Source organism: Sinohyriopsis cumingii, chromosome 17 (genome assembly GCF_028554795.1).
Source record: "Sinohyriopsis cumingii isolate HCF-2022 chromosome 17, ASM2855479v2, whole genome shotgun sequence".
NCBI classification, from domain to species: Eukaryota; Metazoa; Mollusca; class Bivalvia; order Unionida; family Unionidae; genus Sinohyriopsis; species Sinohyriopsis cumingii.
In genome coordinates, this window is record NC_142977.1 from 109,448,049 (window position 1) to 109,472,756 (window position 24,708).

At 35.4% G+C, this 24,708-nt stretch overlaps 1 protein-coding gene across 1 annotated transcript in view; it reads left to right on the forward strand.

Annotated features, from left to right (window-relative positions):
- Positions 1 to 24,708, forward strand: part of LOC149779654 (uncharacterized) — a 68,989-nt gene that overhangs the window by 26,236 nt on the left and 18,045 nt on the right. Inside the window, exons 3-5 of the mRNA XM_089940465.1 lie at positions 679 to 771; positions 20,647 to 20,797; positions 23,951 to 23,987. Coding sequence (XP_089796591.1) covers positions 679 to 771; positions 20,647 to 20,797; positions 23,951 to 23,961 — 255 coding nt within the window. The 3' untranslated portion in view covers positions 23,962 to 23,987. The remainder of the gene's footprint in view (positions 1 to 678; positions 772 to 20,646; positions 20,798 to 23,950; positions 23,988 to 24,708) is intronic.

Consider the following 24,708-nt stretch of genomic DNA (forward strand, 5'->3'; position numbering starts at 1 on the left):
ACGTACCGTGCCTAGTATGTAAAGCAAATACGTGTCCCTCTCCTTATGCTATACCACTGACGTGCCGTGCCTAGTATGTAAAGCAAATACGTGTCCCTCTCCATATGCTATACCACTGACGTGCCGTGCCTAGTATGTAAAGCAAATACGTGTCCCTCTCCTTATGCTATACCACTGACGTACCGTGCCTAGTATGTAAAGCAAATACGTGTCCCTCTCCATATGCTATATCACTGACGTGCCGTGCCTAGTATGTGCTGGTTCGAATCCAGATCTTCTATCCCTGTGTGTCCTTTGGGAGGACATTTTACTCCGACTGCATAAATAACAAATGTGTGTTGCGAGGCATAAAAAGAAAAATCAAACCAAACGCGGATTCCTTTCGTTTTATTTGTTCAAGTTGTCTAGAAATGACAGTGTTGAATTTAGAATAAAGGCCTAAAAATGAATTGTATTATCATTTATCTTTAAGTTTTATTTACCTTATGTATTTTTTGTATATCATCTGATTGTGTTAACAGAAGTTACCTTATTTATAGTTTATTTTGATACAGCTCAGGTCTGTTTGGGAAGACGGAAGGTATTAAAATACACTTTGTACGTCCTTGTTAGAATGCGTGCAATAACTATTAATGTCTTTAATTATGTTTTATTTATTTATTTATTTATTTTTTTAAGGATGCAAATATGGCAGAAGACAAACGACCCAAATACATGGACACACGTGATCTCTCGGCCTTCAAAGACCTTGTTCTTTACACTATGGAAAAGGTAATATCCCTGTTTTTACATGACACATTTTAAATATATATATATATATATATATATATATATATATATATATATATATATATATATATATATATATATATATATATATATATATATATATATATATATATATATATAAACTAAGTGGTGTAAAAATCGAACTGCCAGCCAATAATCCGTCTAAAATTAGCCTCTGCTGAATGGTATATGGACAATAGATAATTTGTCAGCAGAGACGAAGTCACACTGTAGAACTAACCTGCCGCCCTTGTCTGCGAGACTGGCCCTCTATTTCTCCTTTAGTGAGCAACATTTGGAAACAGGGAACCAAAATGTCAATAACACACACACACACACACACACACACACACGCCATCTGTAGCACTGCTGTGTGGGCTAGTTTCACTAGTTCTAACGGAACACTTCTATATATTTTACTCACAGTTTTCAATGCGGAACTGTATGAAGACAAGTGTACATTCATATGCTGCTAATGAAAAGCGAGCGTAGCCTTCTGTATGGATATTCAGTCGATAGATTTTAAATTCGCTTGGCGTTCCAGATATTGGCAAATGAAAAGTGTTTATTAAGAGAGCAGTAATGTTGTAATAATGTTAATTGTCGTTTCTATGCCACTTTAGCATGATTTAGCGCCAATTCTGTCAAGTGATTGTGTGAATGATTGGTTTAATTTGAAAATGAATGTTTAATCTCCATCAACTAAAACCTAATCTCCATCAACTAAAACCTACTATCCATCAACTTAAACCTGATCTCCATCAACTAAAACCTGATCTCCATCAACTAACACCTAATCTTCATCAACTGAAACCTAATCTCCATCAACTAAAACCTGATCTCCTTCAACTAAAACATAATCTTCATCAACTAAAACCTAATCTCCATCAACTACAACCTAATCTCCATCAACTAAAACCTAATGTCCATCAACTAAAACCTGATCTCCATCAACTAAAACCTAATCTCCATCAACTAAAACCTAATCTCCATCAACTAAAACCTAATCTCCATCAACTAAAACCTGATCTCCATCAACTAAAACCTGATCTCCATCAACTAAAACCTGATCTCCATCAACTAAAACCTAATCTCCATCAACTAAAACCTAACTTGTTTCATGCTTTTGGAAAGACTACGTGCACAATATGTAGATATAATTCCTTTTTAATTCTTTTTTTTCTCCGATCTGTCGAAATCTGCCTTGAAGTACATTTTCCCTGAAGGTTTTGTCTCTTTAATCCGTCCCCATTAATGCAGATAGTTCATAATTTCCATTTCCAGTATTGTCGGTTGCCACTTATATCCAGTGTAGGTTATATGTTAATGTAACACAGAGGCAGTCTTGTGTTTTTAAATACTTCGACAGGGATCAATATATATATATATATATATATATATATATATATATATATATATATATATATATATATATATATAGTGTGTGTGTGTGTGTGTGTGTTTGATTATGAGTTTTAACGTAGCTTTAACAATTTTTCAGTCTTATCGCTACGTTGTCTGCAGTGTGGCAGTTTAAAGGCGATGTATAGCACTGGGGCATTATGCCGCAGACATGTAGCATGATGTCCCACCCAGTCACATTATCCTGACACCAGGCCGACGAGTCCTAACACTAACCTCTTATTGCTGAGCGCATAGCGAGGCAGCTGTTAGTACCATTTTTGTATGTCTTTGGTATGATTCGGCCTGGGATCGGGCCCACGACCTCGCGCTTCCGAGACGTACGCTCTAACCACGTGGTAAAGATATAAATGAAAACAGAGATCAAGGGGGAAATAAATTCAGTTTGACATCCCAGTCCTAACCAATCCTTAGAGTGTGACATTCCTAATTTATTTGTTCCAATATGGGGACTCCTACGTCATGCCTTTCTGCACATTGTTATTTTTGTTTACTGTTTCAGTTCGAGGGAGCTATTTATCCGCTCAAATAGGGTAAATATTGCTATTACTGGTTCAGTTAGCATATTATTGAATTTAACGTGCTTAATTACGACCATAATTAGTTCGTGTGCTTAGTTTGTCTTTAAAAAGAAAATGCAAACATTAACAACAAAACCCTATTTACAGAATTATTAAGTTCCGTACAAAAAAAAAACATTTAGTAAGTGTGTGCCTATAGTTGTATTTATCCTAGAGAGTACTGACTGGCTTAAGGATTGTTTTAAGATTTCTAGTGACAACCATCATAGAATTATGTAAAGTAATCTATGTACCATGTTGTCCCAATCTATTGGGTTACTGTCAGAGGTGTTTACGTTAGTTTTATACATGATATAATCATATTTGTCAATTCATCGTATAATCACTGCTTACTCCAAAACGCATACGTGCCAACTCTTGTGTTATGACTAAATCAGAGAAGTAAATATTTTGCTTAGCTAACACTTCCAGAATTCCATCCAGATTTTTCGAAACATTATATCTACCATTACACCTTAAACTCGGTACGTATACTCATATAATAGCGTTAGTTGATCCACAATTCTTTTTCTTAAATGATACCTGCCGCCCTCTAACACTGCATTGGCTATTCCTGAACAATTTAAAAACCATTGTTATCACGTGTACGCATACTTAAGTCTTGCTGGTCTAGTAACTTTCAATTTTGTTTAAACGTATTGGTGGCTCTTAATGGGGGTTTGAAGCGAGTTCTTAAATTAACAAATTAACATGATCTATAAATAAGTCTTATTCTAAAGAGGGTGGAGCTTTGGACTCGTAATCCAAGAGTCGCAAACTGAATACACGCCCAGACCAGCCTGGTTCAGCTGCCTTGGGAAGGGCACATAACTCCCATTTCCTCCGTTCGCTATAGGCAAAAATGTTAAAACTGCCGTTAAAACCAAGAAGAAAATGTAAACATACTCTAAAAAAGAAATGTACCACTAGCAGTAGGGCCCTTTGAATTTCTCTGTTGATGTTGCTGTTGTTTTGTTATGGGATGGGGTGGTATTCTTTCATGACCGCTCCGTTGGCCTAGTGATTAGAGCGTCCGCGTGGGATGCGTTAGGTCCCGGATTCGAGCCCTGTTCGAATCATATCAAATACTTGTACAAACGGTATTAACAGCTGTCTTGCTCGGCACTCAGCTTTAAAAGGTTAGTGTTATGACTGGTTAGCATGGTATCAGGATAATATGACCGGGAGGGACATCTTGCTACATGTCTGCTAGACATCACTATAAACTGCCACGCTAACGACGTCGTATCGATGTGACTAACAAATGTTAAAGCTACATTAAAAATCCAAATCACACACACACACACACACACACACACACACACACATTCTTGTAAAACCTACAAAACGGGAACATGTGATTTTTATCATCATTTTTATTTTAACAAATTATGAGTGATAAAGATCTATTTTAATATTCATTTGGTACACACGTGTCATTTCTAATTGATTTGTGGCTGATTTGCAAGAAATACTTGTATAAGAATCTTTACCATCAGAACGGGGAAACACACATATACACAGTGCTGGAAATGATACAATCAAGTAAGAGACATTCAATAAGAGTGTATTTTGATTCAAAATAGAAATTAATTCAATCTAAATAATGCAGTAATCTCACCTGATACACATAGTTCCCATCCATATTAATAAACTAAAATAAAATTATCATGTTGAAACTTTACATAAAGGTTGTTGTATATATAAGTAAAAATGGTGTCCAGGAGTTTGAAGAAGTTGAATTGTCAGAAATGTTCGAAAATACAGAGAATGTGTCCCTTTCTCTAAAATGAAATAATCAAAGATCTGCATGCCAATCTTCAGTTAACATAATGTTATTGGCAAGACTAGGGTTTAGAATTTAAAATGGCACACACAATAACACCATTTTTAACTTTGGTGTACAAAACTTTGCCACTTTAGTGCAATCCTCTTCATTAATAAGTCAATGCATGATATCTCTTCAATATGAAACACAACAAAAGTTTATTTTGTATGATGGCATGGTTTAGTTTTAGTGAGCTCAGGTCAGCGCCGCATAAGTGTACCTGTCGCCAAATAGTCTCTATTAAAATCTAATTGTGTAGATTGATTGTGTGACGCCATGTGCAGTATTCATGATAGAGACTGGTAAATCGTACAGTTGAATGATCGAGAAGGGACTGTCCCGTTATCTGGGGAAGCCTTTTGTTCTTACTATGATGGTAAATATCGTGTAGAGTTACAGGCGAAATGAGGCTTAAAATCATGATTTGACTGACTTTAGGTAGCATAGGAAACATAGTTCCAGGTATTTGGTGTTTGAGTTGAGATTTGTATTTTATGGTAGTTAAGTACCGGCGCTACGTTACGGACCTGTATTAAGGAGAAACAATGCATTTGTAAGGTAGGCGGGCAATTGTGAAGTTGTGATATTGGTTGTCATGCATTAATTAGAGGAAAATTATTATAGTTTTGTTTCATTCGTTCACTAAAGAGACCTCTTGTATGTAACATTATTAATGTTCTGCCTTTCGCTTAGTGAAGTCAGTTGTGTGTGTGTGTGAGAGAGAGAGAGAGAGAGAGAGAGAGAGAGAGAGAGAGAGAGAGAATGAATATAAAAAGGTACTGAGAGAGAGAGAGAGAGAGAGAGAGAGAATGAATATAAAAAGGTACTGACTAAAGGAGAACAGAATCTGAAATATTTGATAATTTACCTCTGAGTCAAACACAATTTATCTGACTGGATTTTTTTACATTATTTGTACTTCATCCAGCATGCACATTTATGATACATCGAGAAACACTAAATCTGAGTATAAAAGCGTGTATTTTTAGCTTCGTTACTGGTGCCATGTACAAGCACTTGCAAAAGTTATTTTATTTCCTATTGGCTCAATCTTAACTTGTCGGATTTACCTCTAATGCGATTAATTGGAGGAAACAAATGGTATTATGTTTTGGTTACCATGTAGACTGTTCGTTATTATGCTTCTAACTACATTTGAATAAACTAAACGCAATGTTCATATCTTCCAGTGTATTTCTGGCTCATAGTTAAATAGGAAATAAAATACACATGCACAGATGAATTGCTAGAATCTCTTGTCCATCGTAAAAACCGTGCATAATATCTGCATGAAACATTTTATTCTGTTTTCTTGGTTCCCGATCTAATTTGGCGAAATGTGTTACGTACGTTGGACTACCCATCAATAAACTTGTACATCGATATTGCTATCTGTTTTAAAACAGAAAATATATCACATATATTTGTCTATGTTAATATAAATGATTTAAATCATGTTAGCTCTTTATGATGTCATCTTCTATCAGTAATTTGGAAGCAAAGTGCGCAAGCCGACAGCACAACAGTGTGAATTTTTATCGCGTAAACGGGGACGCAGTTTTCCGACTGATACACACGAGGTTTTGAGTCGAGCGGGATGTGTGTATTATATATATAGCATGATGTGAAAAAATACTAACAAAATCGGGACATGCTCAGATCATTAAATAAGGCCTTGACATTCCATTTAAGCCGACATTACAAAACGGGACGGGACGTTACGTTTCGAGGTGTGTCCCCGGTCTGTTGGTGTGTATTCATACTGATGTCCCAGTTTCGCGCCTTTTACAAATGCACACACACACACACTTTTGTTCTTTTTTTTCGGCTGCGGGTGGAGGAACGAAGTTGCGGGAATGAGGTTTGTTTTAGTGGCACATTCAATCCATTAATGGATATATCACACACACGAAATCGGAACCTGCGAAAATGTGATTGCCAATCCATCGCTCAAACAACTAAGTTACGCAGAAAGATGTTAACTAAATTAATGGTTAAAACGCAAAATTACTCCTTTTAGCAGGTGGCATAGTCAATAGGGGACATAAACAGTAGGGGACATAATCGGTAGGGGGACAGTCAATAGGGGACATAACCAGTACTCTGACATAATCCATAGTGATTAGGATTTTCCAATTGCATTCAGCTGTATTTGGCCTCACCTTAATTAACACCTTAATACTTTAATTAATACCTTAATTAATCATTCAGCAATGATCAAGATGTCTCAATAGTCCACTGTATGAATAGTATGATACTGAAATAGACTTCGATATCCTAGTATGTAGTATCCTATTAGAAAATTTAAATTTATATTCCGTTCCGTTTCTGTTTTATATTTCTAAAATACCATTTCTCTAGAAGAAATGGAGGAATCGTCATCGGAAATTGAATTGTACAGCCTAACCAAAACCAAATTAAATCTCGCTGAAAAAAGATGGAGTTTTTTCTCTTAGGATTGTATCCATTGCCCCCGAGTGACATTCTGGCATGCTATTGGACGCAGATGGGAAAGAGCAAGCCATGGCGTTATTAATGATGTACTAGATGCATGGCGTGTTAAGTAATTCTATTACAAAAGTAAATTAGTAATCAGTCTATTGATCCTCGTCGTGTATCGGTTCAGATAATTCTATATTCTCGGCTCAAACGACAAGTTTTAAGTTATACAGCTTTATTTTAATGTAAACTACAACGTCTAATTCGTTTCAATTAGAACTTTAAAAACCAATAATGAAGAGAATAGATAATGGTGGGGAAAAATCAACTTGAACCGTTTTTGTTTGTTTGTCCGTTTTCTGTACAATGTATGCCTTTCTATGAGCATGAAGAATACTACAACATTGAATAATCAGCAACAATGCCCAAGTTTTGTTGTCTTCCCTAAAGTTTCAAAAATATATTCACACATAGGGTAGGTGTAATTGATAAAAGTACGTCCGTGTAAAGCACGTCCTAAGGATTGTTTTAGACATGCGCACAAGGAAAACTTAAAACATTTCCTGCTGTAGATTCGTAAACTATTTTTACATTTATCACAGACGAATGCTGTTCTGTATTCATTGAATGTATTTACCAAGTTTAAATGAATCAAACTTTAAATAATCTGTGTTAAAAAAGCACAGTTTTATTATTTTAAAACTGTTGTGATTTACATGCAAAAGCCACCATTATTTTAAAACTGTTGTGATTTACATACAAAAGCCACCATAATGTTCTAAGCTCAGGAGAATGAAACCAGTGTATGGTCAGTAACTTTCTTATTCTAGCGATCAGATTTGAAATTTACAAATTAATGGTTTATTACTCTTGTTACTGTTCAAATAAGCAAATGAGCACTTTAGCAGCAGAGACGGTGAAGACTACTTGAGGGAAGGTCCATTTTTGAAAAATAAAGCTTCCTACGAAAAATGAAAGTAAAAGGTCAATAACGTCAAACCGAAGCCTCTAACTAAAACCGTGAGTTTCTCTAATTGGGTTAATTTATTTTTTTTACTTCATCTTTGTCGTTTGTGTTTTTCAAAATTTTGTTTACCCACCGTGACACTTATTTGTGATCGCACCCTCTCTGCTGCTATAAACGTGTGAGCAATTAAATCATTATTATATGAATAATGGAATCAGAACATATCTTCCTGTTCGTGATGCTGTCAAACAAAACTGCAGGAACGACAAGAAGCAGAAGTTGAATATGCAGAAGGTAAAGAACAATTTTTTAAGCCTGTTACGAAGGTTACTGAAAGAGTTGCAGAAGCTCCTGAAGGTCTTCTTCCAGCATTAAAACAAACTGCTGAGCAAACTGAAAAGATAGCAAGAAGAACCAAACAGACAAAAAAGATTTTAAGAGATCTTCCAACTGAAATAGCTGATGCTGATGCTCAACCACAACCTGCCCCTCAACTTGAAAAAATACTTGAAGGCGCTGTTGATGAAGAACCAAAACCAATAGCAAAGAAAGATAAAATGTTTGATAAATTAACTGAAGAAGCTATGAAGGAAATAAGAAAAAAGCAAACAGCAGCAGATTTAGCTGCATTTGCTGCTGCGAGTTATAGTGATAGAGAAATATATTTAAAACCGGAATCTGCTAATAAGCTGGTAAAATTGGATATTTCGAATAAAAAAGTAGGTAAGAGGCAAGCTAGGACAAGTGATTTTGATTATATTGCATATTATAGTGAAATAAATAATTATTTAGCGATAGGGCGACAATTTAAAAGACAACCTAAAAATAACTAAACCCGAAGTTGCTCTTAAAGATAAACTGACGAAGAAAGGTTTAAATGCTATCGAGGATCAAGAACAGAACAAGTTTATGATATTGCTGCAAAATATGACAATATATGTAAGAAAGAAATATGTTAAAACTTGGACAAAAGATGATTGGGTTAGATATGTATATCTCATCTTTGTTATTCATAATTCTCTCGAAGCTGATGATCCTAATTTTGAAAAATTTAAAGAAGCAGTAAGAAAAAGAAAACAACCTCAACCTGCCCAACCAGGATCTCCTCGTCGACAACTTCCTCAATCACAAATTTTAACTGAAGCTAAACCTCAGCTGCAAATTAATCCTCAACAACCACAATCTGCTCCTCCTCAACCTATACGACAACAACCTGAGGATGATTTTGAATCTTTTATTATAAATAGATTTACACCTGCTAGTTTAAAAAGTCTCAGGGATAAAAATGATTTTGAGGTAGCACATATTGCTGCGATTCATGATGAAAGAGATAAATATTTAAAACCTGAACATGTTGTATCTACAGAAAGAAATTGGACTAAAGATGTATTTATGGTTAAATATGGTCGTAAAATGTATGTTGATAAAGATAAGCTTCAAGAATTGATGAAACTTGTAAAAGAAATAAAAATAGATTAATCAGATCAGTCACAATGAAAATAACCTCCTGAACCGAAAACCGGAAGTGGATTAGGAATTTGTCCTGATTTATTTGCTTAAGTCTAGGGGGAAGACAACTGTTCTTCAGTGGGTTCAGCTCTTTTAGATGCTTCCAAGTGTTTTGGTACTCTTACTTTCATTCAGTAGGTCTTTTTTGCCTTATCTATCAGGTGCTTAGTTTTATTCCTCCACTTTCTATAGCTTTTCGTGTCTTTTTTCTTGTGGAAATTATCTCTTAGGTGCCTAGCCTATTGATCTCATGGGTAATCCACTTGGGTGTAATTTGGTGTTTAACCATTTTTGTTTTAATTGGAGCATGCTTGTCTAAAGCAGTGTTGACATCAACTATATTGCAGACTGATTGGAAGGGTTTGCAAACTAAATCATTTAAGAACATTTCCTCATCAAACTGTTTGAAGTCCCTGTATTGTATTTCAATGTGTTGGCCATTTTTAGATGATTTCGGAACAAATCTAGTTATACAGACTGGTTAGTGGTCACTCAGTGTATACACTGGCACATTCATTTCACTTATGTTTTCAGGTTTTTTAGTATAGACATGATCAATGATAGTAGCACTTTTATCTGTTACTCTAGTTGGGGTGTTAATTAACTGAGTAAAGTTGTAAGTTTCAAAGTTACTTATCCATGTTAATGGTGGAGTTTTCATGTAGTCAATGTTAAAATCACCTAATATGATAATTTCTAAATCTTCCTTTAGTAATACGTTTTGAATCTGAACCTCAAATCTATCAATCCAATCAGCTGTGGAACTAGGTGGCCTATAAACTGAACATAAGAGTATTGGCTTTGATTGGGCAAGGGCTATTTCGATCCAGATACCCTCTGCCCCAATAGTCTCTAGATCAACACGTATGTTATAACTAATGGAACTGTCTACATAGAGAAGAATACCCCCACCCCCATGGAGTCTCTATCTTTTCTTTCAAAGTTGAAGCCCTATATTTGGAGACTCAAATCATCAGTATCATCATCAGAAAGGTTTCACATAGATCTAGAATATTGACTGATCTAGTTTGCTGTAATATTAACTTAATTTCATTCAGTTTAGGAAGGATGTGTTGAATATTTAGGTTGATTACTTGCAGACCTCTTTTGAGGTGCCCAAAGATATAGTAATTTTGATCAGAGGATTGATTTTCAGACAAGGTAGTATGCCATGTATTGTTTTTAGACTTGACATATTTATTTACATTGCCTTGATTATTCACATAAACACATGAAGAAGATAACATACAAGATCCATCTGTTGTACCATGACCACATGTAGCGGATATTTGAGAATGTTCAATATGAGACTGATTTACATACATACAAGAAGACATTGACATATTAGACACTTGGGGAGCCTCAGGGGGAGAAGTAACTTGAACAGTATCACATAGTTGTTTACAAGTTAACAAGATGTACTTTGTACACAAATCAGATAGTGCCTGAAACCTGTTTATAGAATTATAATTATTACATTGAAATGTATACACATATTCTAATGTATTTTCTTGCTGGATATGTGTTGCATAGGCCTGTACATCGTAGCCTTCTACCTATTGGTATGTGTACAACGTTTGCTTATGTCCTAGTTCGTTACAATGATGGCAACGAATCTGTTTTCCATGCAGACTTCCCGGTGTTACATGACTGTGCTCTCCACAATATAAGCATTTGTCTGACTCATGCCTAACCCCTTTTGTAAGTCTTATGTATCATCATGTTAGAGTCAGTCTGACTCCTGATCAGATTAAAAAGCTTCAATCAAATTTAGCAAAGAACTGTGGAATAAAAATATCACTAAAACAGATCAGATCACGTGTGGTCTATATACAGTCTTAGTTCTAAGGACGGCACAATACATATAATCTTACTTCTAAGGACGGCACATTACATATAATGTTAGTTCTAAGGACGGCACAATACATATAATGTTAGTTCTAAGGACGGCACATTACATATAATGTTAGTTCTAAGGACGGCACAATACATATAATGTTAGTTCTAAGGACGGTACATTACATATAATGCTAGTTCTAAGGACGGCACAATACATATAATGTTAGTTCTAAGGACGGCACAATACATATAATGTTAGTTCTAAGGACGGCACAATACATATAATGCTAGTTCTAAGGACGGCACAATACATATAATGTTAGTTCTAAGGACGGCACAATACATATACGGTGCCTTCTCTACGTTTAACAGATTTCTGAATACACACACCCAATAATCAACCCAGTGAGAGTGTAAAAGAGCACACACCACGTGGTGACATGGTGGGGAGGGAATATTTTTTCTGTTGAAGTTCGAGCTTGGGGTAGACCCCCATTCCATGGACGCTAGGATACGAAATAACAATTCGTTCATCACAAGGGTTAACCATCTCTGGTACAAATGTTTGGATGGTTGATGATCGTATCGAATGGTCAAACTTAGTTTATCTTGCAGTGTCTCGAGTCAGAATAATATCTCAGCTGCAAAGAAGCATCATAGACTTCACAGAAAATAATAACCAAATTCAGGAAACTAACGATGATATAGTAAGAAAAACATTAATTATAAACAGTGTGACAAAACAATAAGCGCAACTTTCATCTCGATGTTGAATTTATCATGAAACTGAACAACGATAGAATAAACATTGTGCGAGCTGTAACATAGTAATGTTGATGCAATATTTAAAAAAAATAATCCAAGACAATTTACCGTAGACAGAATGAATATTAGTCCTGGTCATACACGCGAAAATGTAATGATGATCTGTCTCGAATGTGATCGACGCAGAGGTGCTAGTTTACAAAAGTGAACGCGGTGGTAATTGTGTCTTCAGGAATTACTTGTAATTGCTCGCGTAGAAATCCACGTTGAAGAGCAGTTGAATCTAATATGTAGATTGCAGGTCTACCCGTGGATCTAACCACGCTAGAAATTGTATGTGTCGTAATACTCCAGGTAGGATCAGTCGCTCTTTTTTACCACCTTCAAGTTCACCAGGTTCATATAAATATCTCACAGTAACATTACCTAGTACTGGTTGTTTTGAAAAGTCATGTCGTTTTTTTTTTTGTTTTTTTTTTGTAATTGCATTAATGGATTTCATAGAAAAAGCACTAGTAATTTCATTATTTAATGCAGCTAATATGCCTGGTAATCTTGCAACCCATTCGCGAAATCTCATATCTTTCTGAATTATTTCCTTTGCATATTGATATCCAAATAACCGCTCATTAAGTGTTCGATTAAATCGTTCAACAATTGCCTGATAACGATGAATTTCAGTATGTCCTCGTCTAATTGTGACGTTATGTTTTTTCATCAGAGATGATAATGCACAAAGAAATTCCTTGCCAGAATCAACATGTAACAACTATGGCCATCACAAGGGTCCTCGTTGAAAAATTCGTTCAAAAGCAGATACAACTTCAGCTGCTGTCGTAGTTGATAACGGCTCTGCTTCCTTATATCTACTTGCAACATCAACCGCAGTTAACGCGTATTTGTATGTACGTGATTGCCATCTACCAATTTTAATGGTATCGTGTGGTAAAAATAAAATATTTTCCTGATGAACTTCATTAGGAGTGCTGACATCAACATATGCATGCGGAATTTTTAGGTGGTGGTAGATAAATTTGCCATATTGGCTGTCGTGGTAACCAATTTGCAGCAAAATAATGTGTATTATTTGCTGTGTCTGCGAGTTTACTAATCGTTGCTCTACCCCTCCAATATCATCTTCGGCAATAATAAATCGATTTCATTATATTAATAATCGGTTGATTAATTACCGGCTCCTAATTTTAGTTTACCTTTCATCGCAGATCTTACAAACTAATTAGCTAATGATTCTCTGAAAGATTTATTTTTTATGGAACTTAACGAATGAATCATCTTCACATCTGCACCATGTCGTTGCCGCAGATCTGGATTTGTATAAGCTACATCATGAACGTGACATGCTTGATCAATAGCGTTTATCACGTCGAGTTCCAGGACCACAATAACTATGTCCTGGAAGATGTTTTCTCCTGGGTATTTAGCCCATGGAGTTCCTGTTAATTTTCCTAATGAAGTAGCGATATCACCACCTGTTTTCATACGAGACGAAATAAATTTATATTTATTTGTACCACATTTACACATTTACCTGAAAGTGCAGATCTTTTATTTTTTGTTTTTATTGTTGTTAATCCACTTGTGAGGGTGGATGCTCTACATCGAACATAATATATATTAATATTATTTATTATATTTGTATAACATGGATCCCATTGCTTTCTCAGCGACACAAAAGCAAGAGCCAGTAAAACATCATCCAGCGCTACCAAATTATATCAGAGCAATTATCATAGGTCCATCTGGGTCTGGTAAAACGTAATTATTACTTAATCTGATAATGAGATGGCTCAAATGGGATAAGTTGTATTTAGTAGCTCCGTCAGTTGATGATCAGGGATGTTACGATATACTTAAAGATTTTAATGAAAATACAAAATTGTTGGACGAAGATGGTAATGATATTATTATTTTTTTCACCGATATTGATGAAGTCCCATCTGTTGATGACCTCGATGGATTTATTAATAATCTCGTGGTATACGATTATGTAATGCTGGACAAACAATCAAATCGAGCTAGAATATTTTCGCGAGGCAGACTTAAAAATACTGATGTGATTTATGTTACTCAGCGATAAATACAAATACCTAAAAGTGATCAGAGATAACTGCAATATTTTGGTTGTGTTTAATGGAGTTGATACACATACTCTGCAAAATATTCATCAGACTTGGTGTAGTGGGGATAAGGACATGATTGAGTTTTAAAACTTCTTTTCAAAAGCACAATCTGCTCCACGCGGATTTTTAACAATAAATTAACATGATCCTCAATCATGATATCGTATAGGTCTTGATAAAATATTTGGTTTAGAGACTGATATAATAATGATTTAATTATTCACACATTGATAGCAACAGAAAGGGTGCGACCACAAATAAGTGTCACGGTGGGTAAACAAAATTTTGAAAAACACAAACGACAAAGATAAAATAACAAAATAAACTAACCCAGTTTGAGTAACTCTCGCTTTTATTTAGAGGCTTCGGTTTTGACGTTATTGATATTTTATTTTCATTTTTCGTAGGACGCTTTATTCTTCAAAAATGGACCTTCCAGCAAGTGGTGTGTTCACCCTCACTGCTGCTAGTTTATTACTAGTGTTATTCTAAAAATATGCAAATGAGGAGTTCATTACTATTGTTATTGTTCGAATATGCAAAATGAATAGTTTATTGCTATTGTTATTATTCAAAATATGCAGTTGAGTAGTTAATTAATATTGTTATTGTTCAAATATGCAAATGAGTAGTTAATTAATATTGTTATTGTTCAAATATGCAAATGAGTAGTTAATTAATATTGTTATTGTTCAAATATGCAGATGAGTAGTTTATTGCTACTGTTATTGCTCAAATATGCAAATGAGTAGTTTACTGATGTTTGTTCAGCATTAAAAGCTTCTTACTGTTAAAAGAAACAATTAGGCAGTCATTGGATCAAAGTAATATTTTTTTCAGAAATTCCTACCATATTTACAGAAATTCCTACCATACTTACATAAAATCCTACCATACTTACATAAAATTATATTCCGTAACGATATAATAGATGAACGACTCCGTCGTTCGAGACAATGTTTTAAATCTCTTGTTTGAGGAACAAATACTAGATACTTTCTGCTCTATATTTATTGTTTACAATCTTATTAACTAAATGACCTCACACATTTGAGTTTAAGTTTTAAAAATATCCAATTAATCCACTATACACTTGGACTCCACTAGATCCCTTTCAAATATTTGAACGAATACAAATAGGCAATATTGATTTTTATTTTGCACATATCGAATTCCTTCTGTAAATAATGAACGATATACAAAGTCCACATCGTGCAGTCAACCCACAACGATATGCAGTGTTCAAAAGGCTCAGTCTACGTAAAACGACCTACAGCCTTCATATGACTCCATATCGCTATCCAGCGCTCACTGGACGCCGGCTATCTATAACGGTATCCAGCATTCGTATGATTCAGACTAACCATAACGCTATCAGCATGTAGCATACTTTGTCATGCAGTGTGCAGCTATCTTTTTCAAATAAGGTACTGAAACTTGCAACTTATGCAGTTTACCAACACTGTTGACTGATATAGTGTAAGAATTTGTATTCTAATATTAATTTGTTTTTTGTTTGTATATTTTTTAAAAATTATTGTTATTATTATTATTAATACTTATCTATTGATTGTATTCAGATGATTTATTCTGATATCATGTAATCTTCCATGGAAGGAAATAAAGACGATGATGAAGTATTCGTCGGAACTCGGTCTATGCAAAACTTTATCCAGCTTTCATATAACTCAGTCTACCCAAAAGGATATCCAGCGTTCATATGGCCCTATAGAGCCCACTCATAACCTTGAACGATATCCAGCATTGATACAGATTAGTCTACCCATAGCTTTGAACGATATCCAACGTTGATACAGATTAGTCTATACATAGCTTTGAACGATATCCAACGTTGATACAGATTAGTCTACCCATAGCTTTGAACGATATCCAACGTTGATACACATTAGTCTACCCATAGCTTTGAACGATATCCAACGTTGATACACATTAGTCTACCCATAGCTTTGAACGATATCCAACGTTGATACACATTAGTCTACCCATAGTTTTGAATGATATCCAACGTTGATACAGATTAGTCTACCCATAGCTTTGAACGATATCCAGCGTTGATACAGATTAGTCCACCCATGGCTTTGAACGATATCCAACGTTCATAAAGCTCAGTCTACCCATAGCTTTGAATGATATCCAACGTTGATACAGATTAATCTACCCATAGCTTTGAACGATATCCAGGGTTGAGACAGTCCACCCATAGCTTTGAATGATATCCATCGTTGAGACAGATTAGTCTACCCATAGCTTTGAATGATATCCAGCGTTGATACAGATTAGTCCACCCATGGTTTTGAACGATATCCAACGTTTATATAGCTCAGTCTACCCATAGCTTTGAACGATATCCAGGGCTGATACAGATTAGTCTATCCATAGTTTCGAACGATATCCAACGTTGATACAGATTAGTGTACCCATAGCTTTGAACGATATCCAACGTTGATACAGATTAGTCTACCCATAGCTTTGAACGATATCCAGCGTTGATACAGATTAGTCTATCCATAGCTTTGAACGATAACAAGCGTTGATACAGATTAGTCTATCCATAGTTTCGAACGATATCCAACGTTGAGACAGATTAGTCTACCCATAGCTTTGAACGATATCCAGCATTGATACAGATTAGTCTATCCATAGTTTCGAACGATATCCAGCGTTGATACAGATTAATCTACCCATAATTTCGAACGATATCCAGCATTGATACAGATTAGTCTACCCATAGCTTTGACCCATATCCAGCATTGATACAGATTAGTATATCCATAGTTTCGAACGATATCCAGCATTGATACAGATTAGTCTACCCATGGCTTTGAATGATATCCAGCGTTCATGTGATTCAGTCTGAGTATAACTTTTAGTCTTTCATTCAGTATGTAATATTACATTTAAAATATACCCAAGTTATTGATGCCAGTATGTTACTATGCAATACTAAGCGAGTAGGTTTTACTGTTTGTGTCATTCCAGCAAGAACAGTTAGCAGAAAATGTCTATATTTAAATATCTGCTTTTTAATGTCTTATTAAAATAGCTATAGGAGGCAGTGTCATAGTTAATACCTATTTGGTTTGTCCTTATTGTGGCTATTTAGGTGGAATTATCCAAGGATTATTTCTATCAAATCATTGAATACCTTTTGCAGAATAAAATAAGTAACATGTCTTTCCTGTCAGCAATATCACAATGTCTTCAAACTTTTCCATGTCACAATTAAATTTTCTGTATTTTGTTTTAACAAGTACGTCACGTCTTCAACCATTCTCGTGTATTTAAATTCCATGTCGTGTTTTATTTCTTTTGACTAGTAAAATGTGAGCTGTGATTCGTGTGATATTTACCAGATGTTTAGAACCATTTATTTCTTCACAATTAGACGATTATTCAGACGATCCTAACAGCAGCTTTCGTTGGCACTGCTGAGTTAAATATTTGAATCATTGAAACGTTCTAAAATGGCTATATAATTGCTCTGTTTGTTTAACTGTATGTGTCAAACGAAACTGGTTTACAAATTCTTGTAGCTGGAGGAGTCATAATTTGATGGGTTTTATTTATGAATCCGCTTGAGGTATGTTACCAGTCTAGTATACATAGTAATAATCCTCATCAAGTTTAGCTTCCTGAATTGCACTGCTACAATTGATGCTGTTTAAAAGATATTGGCCGAATAGTTACCTTAACCATCAAGCATCGAGTGGATATTGATGAACGCCCTTCCCTTAACCATCAAGCATCGAGTGGATATTGATGAACGCCCTTCTCTTAACCATCAAGCATCGAGTGGATATTGATGAACGCCCTTCCCTTAACCATCAAGCATCGAGTGGCTATTGATGAACGACCTTCCATGAGGCTTGAATAACATTTTGGTTGATTGAGAAGAAGAACTAGAACTGTTATTACTATCAGAGCATCGTTAAAGAAGTCTTACTGAGTGGATGCTTTGGTGCAAACGTCATGATTACTGTATTTCTTGCCCTTTGCGAGTTTTTCTTGTCTTTAATTAAAAGTAAAGCACAACTAGTCAAGCTGAAACATCCGTGCGAACTTAAAGTTACACAAAGTAACTGGTCAGTTTATTACACAATCTCAAAGTTACACAATGTAACGGGTCGGTGTATTGGTCTATGCCTCCAGCGCATCCTCTTTGGTGATATTTCATAGAAGACAGAGTGATTTAATTTTAATGCTTGATTATGTAGCAAATAACTTGTACAAATTTATATTGGGTTAGTCTTAATCACTTATTACATTAGACAACTAGTGTGTCCTCTAATTTGTTGTGATTAGCTTTATCGACCCAGTTCACTACCATCTCCCTTGTGACAGCTTAGTTTATCAACATCGTGTTTCTGCCTCTCTGCTCTGCGTATCGACTGAAATCATGAACGGCAAGTATAGGTGAATAAATAATCTATTATATTCTTCATTTGTACAACATCGTTGCTCAGTAACACGCTAGTTTGTTCGTTTCACAGCTCAAATATCGTTTCGAAAAATCATGACCGACATTAAATTGAAGGAAAAATAAAGTTTTGCATTGTTTCTGTTTTTATCTAGATTACAAATAAATGTTCATGCTTGGCATAGGGATTAACAAAAGAAAGGACAGAAACGTGCGCTATTGCGAGTATAGACATACACTAAACTAAGTACTGGAGGAGAAGTACTGAAAAAAATGAACTTGCAGATACTATTTTCGTGTTTAGTTGGAAAACTACATTAAAAAAAAATAACCATGATCGTTTATGTGGCAAACAACTCTCCCAAATTAAATTGGCTTAATCTAACTTTATTAATGAAACGGATACTATGTCTCGTGCTCTGTAGTGATCAAATCCATTAAACCTTTACATAGGAGGACATTGGCTTTTCTTTTATTTGCATAGCAATAGTAAACATTGGACTTGTTGATCCGTGTCAAAGCGCAAAGAAAAATTAACTTCAGACGGTATTTCAGCCAATTGTTACCAATGTACACGAAATCCAGATAAGAGAGGGTACCTGACTGGATAGTGACAGACCGACAGAGCATAAATCCATGTAAGAAAGGACACCTGATTGGCTGAAGTGACAGACCGACAGAGCATAAATCCATGATAGACTGAAGTGACGGACGGACAGACTGGCTCAGACCAAAATTATTGTCTTATTTATTATATGCGTAGCATACGGACGTTTTATAACATCACTTTTAGTTGACTAAGAAAGGTCCAATCGCAGACCAGTCTGAAATCAAATTGTTCCATGTGCATTTTTGTGCATGTTAACAAGTCTTGTGCTCTGGCAAGCATACGTACCAGTCTATCTGATGTCATTCGTAGACTGCATTGTGAAATTTCAATCTTTAGATCTACAAGATTTGCATCATGAATTTTGGCAAATAATCTCGAGCAGGGCGGTGCAAGGGTATTAAAAAAAAATTTGGCTCCCTAGGCGGCCGCCTTGTTTGCCCTTTTGGGGTTAAACCGGCTCTGATCGCGAGTCATTAGTTATGTAGCATTCAAAACACGTAAAAGATATACAGTTTATCATACTACTAACCTGCTGGGGCACCGGGGGAGGGTGGGCAAATGTGGGTATGTGAGAAAATTTGCCAGTAATGTCCCATGGATCGGTGTTTCTTCCCGGGGTTTTTGGTGTTACATTCCTCCCCCAGCTATAGCGATAACCTATCATGTGCTGAAAAATGGCGTTAAGCCAGTAACAACTCAGCTAACGAATTACAGAGCTCACGTAGTTATTTTCGATTCAACTTTTGATAGCGTATCATTTATTTCAGACTTTTATCTCGCTTTGCAGAGTTTTCAATGACACACAAAACAGCAAAGAGAAAAATAATTATAGCTGATTCAAATGGTACTCCGTAAAAAAATGTATGCAAAACACATCCCTTCTGCGCATCATTTTCAAGAAATAAACATCCATCAGGGCTAGTGCGGGTAAAATATTATAAATATCATTAAAAACGTTGTGTGTATGTGATTATATTTAGGTTTCATGTACTTAGCAAATGTATGATTCCTTGAGAGGTAATAAAATCCGTGCACAGATATTTCACGATAAGGGTGGGGTTAATCCAATCCGTGCAGGGATATTTTACGATAAAGGAATTGCATAGCCCAAGACATCCGATTCTGCTCAACCAAGACAAGTTAAATAATATTCCATATTACTGGTATCCCATAATTCCTAAATACGAAAAGAATATTCCTGCTTTAAAAAGATTTACCTGTCCTGCTTCTGCTGCACCCTGCTGCTATTTTCTTTAAAGGTTTATTTCTTTATATAAAAAAATATATAGTGAAGCCTGGAAGATCTTTGTAACGCAAATATTGTCGTATGTACCTTCAGCTTGCTACAGAGGGAAGAATAAACCCGGAACTACTTGTCTCCAGCTCAGAGTCTGCACCTGAGGGCGCAGTGGAACGGAGAGGCAGACATCTAGGACTGTGTGTTAGACGACGTGGGTCCACCCTCACTCCCTACCCATGCTGGAAAGCTGGTTAGTAACCGTTTGTTGTAGGACATCTGCATTGATTCACATCTACTGTTAGCACTACGTCTAGAATTGGTGTTTTGTACACTCTGAAAAACAGAACCATATGTTGAGAAAGTGTTGAAGTTGTTCAATAGATGTTCCCCGATAATGTCACTAGCAGACGATATTCTGCCCAGTTTACCTGAACGATGGGCAACCTCGTAGTTCCTTCTTTACGCGACCACCAAAATTGACCATTTTGAACAAGGCACACTGAAACCAAATCAAATCATAATTATAAATGTTGATACTAACAGAAAGCCTGGTTTACGTTCTGTTTAGTAAAAGTATCTTGAGATTCCATACATTTATTTCAACTTCCAAATGCCATTTAAACTCAACGGTAGGCCTAAATCTGCCAGCATACTACAACATGGCTGCTGATGGCGTCATTGGGGAACTAACAAGACATGTTGCTTCCCATATGTCAAACATACGCTGAGTACTATACGTTTTGCGTCTGTTAGTCACATGTTATACATAGTTGTAAATATGTGAAATGTGCATATCGAACACGCTTCCACTTTAAAGAGCTCTGTCTCTGTCTGTCTGTCTGCCTCTCTCTCTCTCTCTCTCTCTCTCTCTCTCTCTATATATATATATATATATATACAAAGCCCATGTAGATTATGTATATTGGCTAAAATCTCATCATGTGTACATGTGTATTCATACGCCCTTCTTATGTGCTCTGAGAGTATTTGTAAACTACGGCATCGATTTTTTTTTATTGGGGGGGGGAGGCTTTATTTTGTTCTTGCAAACTGTTGATGCATTGTATTCTTGTTGGTATTGGTATTGTGGGTTTTTTTCGCATCTATTTTAGTGGTCTCTCTTCATGTTATAGCTACTAAATATTATTTTCGGTCGGTTCGAGCAAACCTTCTTACCTGATGAAAGCAATAAATTGGGCATCACTTTTCTCATTTGGGCTTCCCCCCTCCCCTCCCCTCCCTCTCCCCAGGTCGGGAAACAAAGAGTGTTTTTACATCGGTTCTTTGATAGAGTGTGCCATGATTGCCATTGGCTTGCAGGGTTCATCTCGTGAATGTTGTGTGTCATCGATGGCCAGTTGCTATTTGTTATCGATATATATGTTTCCAGTTCTTTCCTTCCCTTGTCATCGATTTTCGATGATGAAAAATATTAATCTACTGATACCAGTTAATGTGTTATTCCCATATCGTTTTGTGCCTAGTAATTTATCCAACTTGCAGATGTACTGTTTTCAGATATTACACTGCATGTGCTCATTTCGTAAGCTCTCTTAACCAGAATCCCCTGGTATTTGTAGTCCTTATCCTCCACTATTTGTTTTCCTCTGTATTAGTGTGCGAACTTTATGCTTTCTGTCTCCTCTAATTTGTCACTGTTGATGCTCAAAGATGCGTTCTTGTCGATTCCGAATTCCCATTGGAATTCCCGTTGGACAATCCGTATCATGTGGACCAAGCCGTTCATTACTAACCACGTCATTCTTAAAGTTTCAGGTCGTCGATAAATATCACGTGATAGGATTCTTGTGGCGTATTTACTAAGTTGCTGGTTTCCTGCCTTTTACTTTCTGAATACTTATTGGGGAAGGGGTGGGTTGGAGGATTGGTTGCCAACGGAGTTTATAGTAGTAACAATAGGTGAACATCCCCTTTTTCTTTTCTCTTTAAGCTTGGCATCCTTCGGTTCATTGCTAAGTCTATTGTCTCCTTGACAGCTTGCTGTTTACAATAAATCGTTTTGTTATCATTATTATTATTATTATTATTATTATCATTTAATAATATTATTATTATTCAATATTATTATTATTATTATTATTTAATACTATTATTATTGTTATTATTATTATTTATTATTATAATTATTTTAATATTATTATTATTATTTAATACTATTATTATTATTTATTATTATTATTCATCTTAATGTTGTTCATCTTGCTATATCTTATTTTGACACATTTAGAACATACCTTTTAATCGGCACAATTAATCCAGCATTGTGCATACCATATAGCCATTATTGTGCTGACTTGTCTTTAAACCCAGTACGTGTTATTCTTTCAAATGATCATTTACTCCTTTTTTTCTTCCTAATTTAAGACTGTTTTTTCCTTTTTCAAAAATCTGTATGTAGTAGTATTAAAATTGATTTTTAAAATATAGCTCAATGAAGACACGTTGCTAAAATTGAGTTGTTCAAAGTTGCCTTTTCACTTAGTATCAGCAATTGCGTAGAAAGCGGTGGAAATTTACTGAAATAATTGAATCTCTCTCTTCTCTCTCTCTTCTCTCTCTCTCTCTCTCTCTGTGTGAAGCACAAATAAATCTTACAGTAATTTCTAAGTATTTTTGCAAACTGAATTTTTAACGAATTTCGATGCAACTACTATATATACTATTTTAATTCATCACTGAATGCATTTCGAGAATATCAGAAGCAGGGTTTAGCTGTCAACGATTAACGTTTCTTTTTGTTGTTCTTGTTGTTTTGATTTGTTTAGCATAATATTCGCATATCAAGCTGAAAACCACATGCCAGAAAACTGTTGTAGCCCCGTGACATTATTCTCGACAAATCACACGAGAACTGCACAATGAACTTTTGTTCTTGATAATTAGGAGTGAAGCAAACCAGAATCATCCGTATCATTGCCCGGATTATGTCACGTGACGCGAGATATCTTGCAGTGTCTTCGGCAGCATAAGGGTTTATTCTGCCCTTGCATAGACGTCGTTCGCTCTCGGACATTTATTGGACAACTTGTCATCAATGTAAAACGATATTAAATTAAAGGAAGAGTGTGGGAACCAGATAACCTGATTTAACGTCTGCTCGTTCTATTCATGGTTATATTATAATGTGTTTGCTAATATTGTAACTATTTCTATTTTTCTCTAGTCCACCAATAATAACCTAATATACGAGTTAAAGACAAGTAATACATGTGTAAACCTTTCGGTTAAATTAGTTTTCAAAATGTGACAAATTGGCTCCAAGTGCTGTTTTAAACAAGCTCTTTAATTATTTTTAGATACATGTGAAATCATGTTTTATTTTCGTTTCGTAAAATGTATTCTTTTCATTTCTGATTACTCTTTTATGTCTCTATTTCTGTAGATTCCGAGTAAAAAAAAGGGAACTTCTATCTACACAGGTATTTTGTACACCTTTCTAAACGTCGTAAATATACAAATATATTAAAATAAGTGTACTCACCTTCACCCTTTGTAGCATGATTGCCTTGTTTTCTTACTGTATAAATGTCGGCACACTTTGAGATTCCCCTTGTTTTCTTACTGTACAAATGTCAACATACTTTGAGATTCCCCTTGTTTTCTTACTGTACAAATGTCGGCACACTTTGAGATTCCCCTTGTTTTTGTTTTTTTTTACTGTACAAATGTCGGCACACTTTGAGATTCCCCTTGTTTTCTTACTGTACAAATGTCGGCACACATTGAGATTTCCTTTATTTTCTTACTTTACAAATGTCGGCACACTTTGAGATTCCACTTGTTTTCTTACTGTACAAATGTCGGCACACTTTGAGATTCCACTTGTTTTCTGTATACACTTTATCGTGTAAACATTTTTCTGTATACACTTTATCGTGTAAACATTTTTCTGTATACACTTTATCGTGTAAACATTTTTCTGTATACACTTTATCGTGTAAACATTTTTCTGTATTTATGATTGATCAATGTGTCACTAAACATGCAATTTTATAATGTTGTCACTCGCTTCACAATTTAACAGACCAGAGAAATCTATCTGCTTCGTCTCGTGTCCTTCACAAATACATAATTATAATTATTCTTTCCGATTAAATAGTTTCAGATTCATATAGACGTTATTAAAGGTCATGGATATGA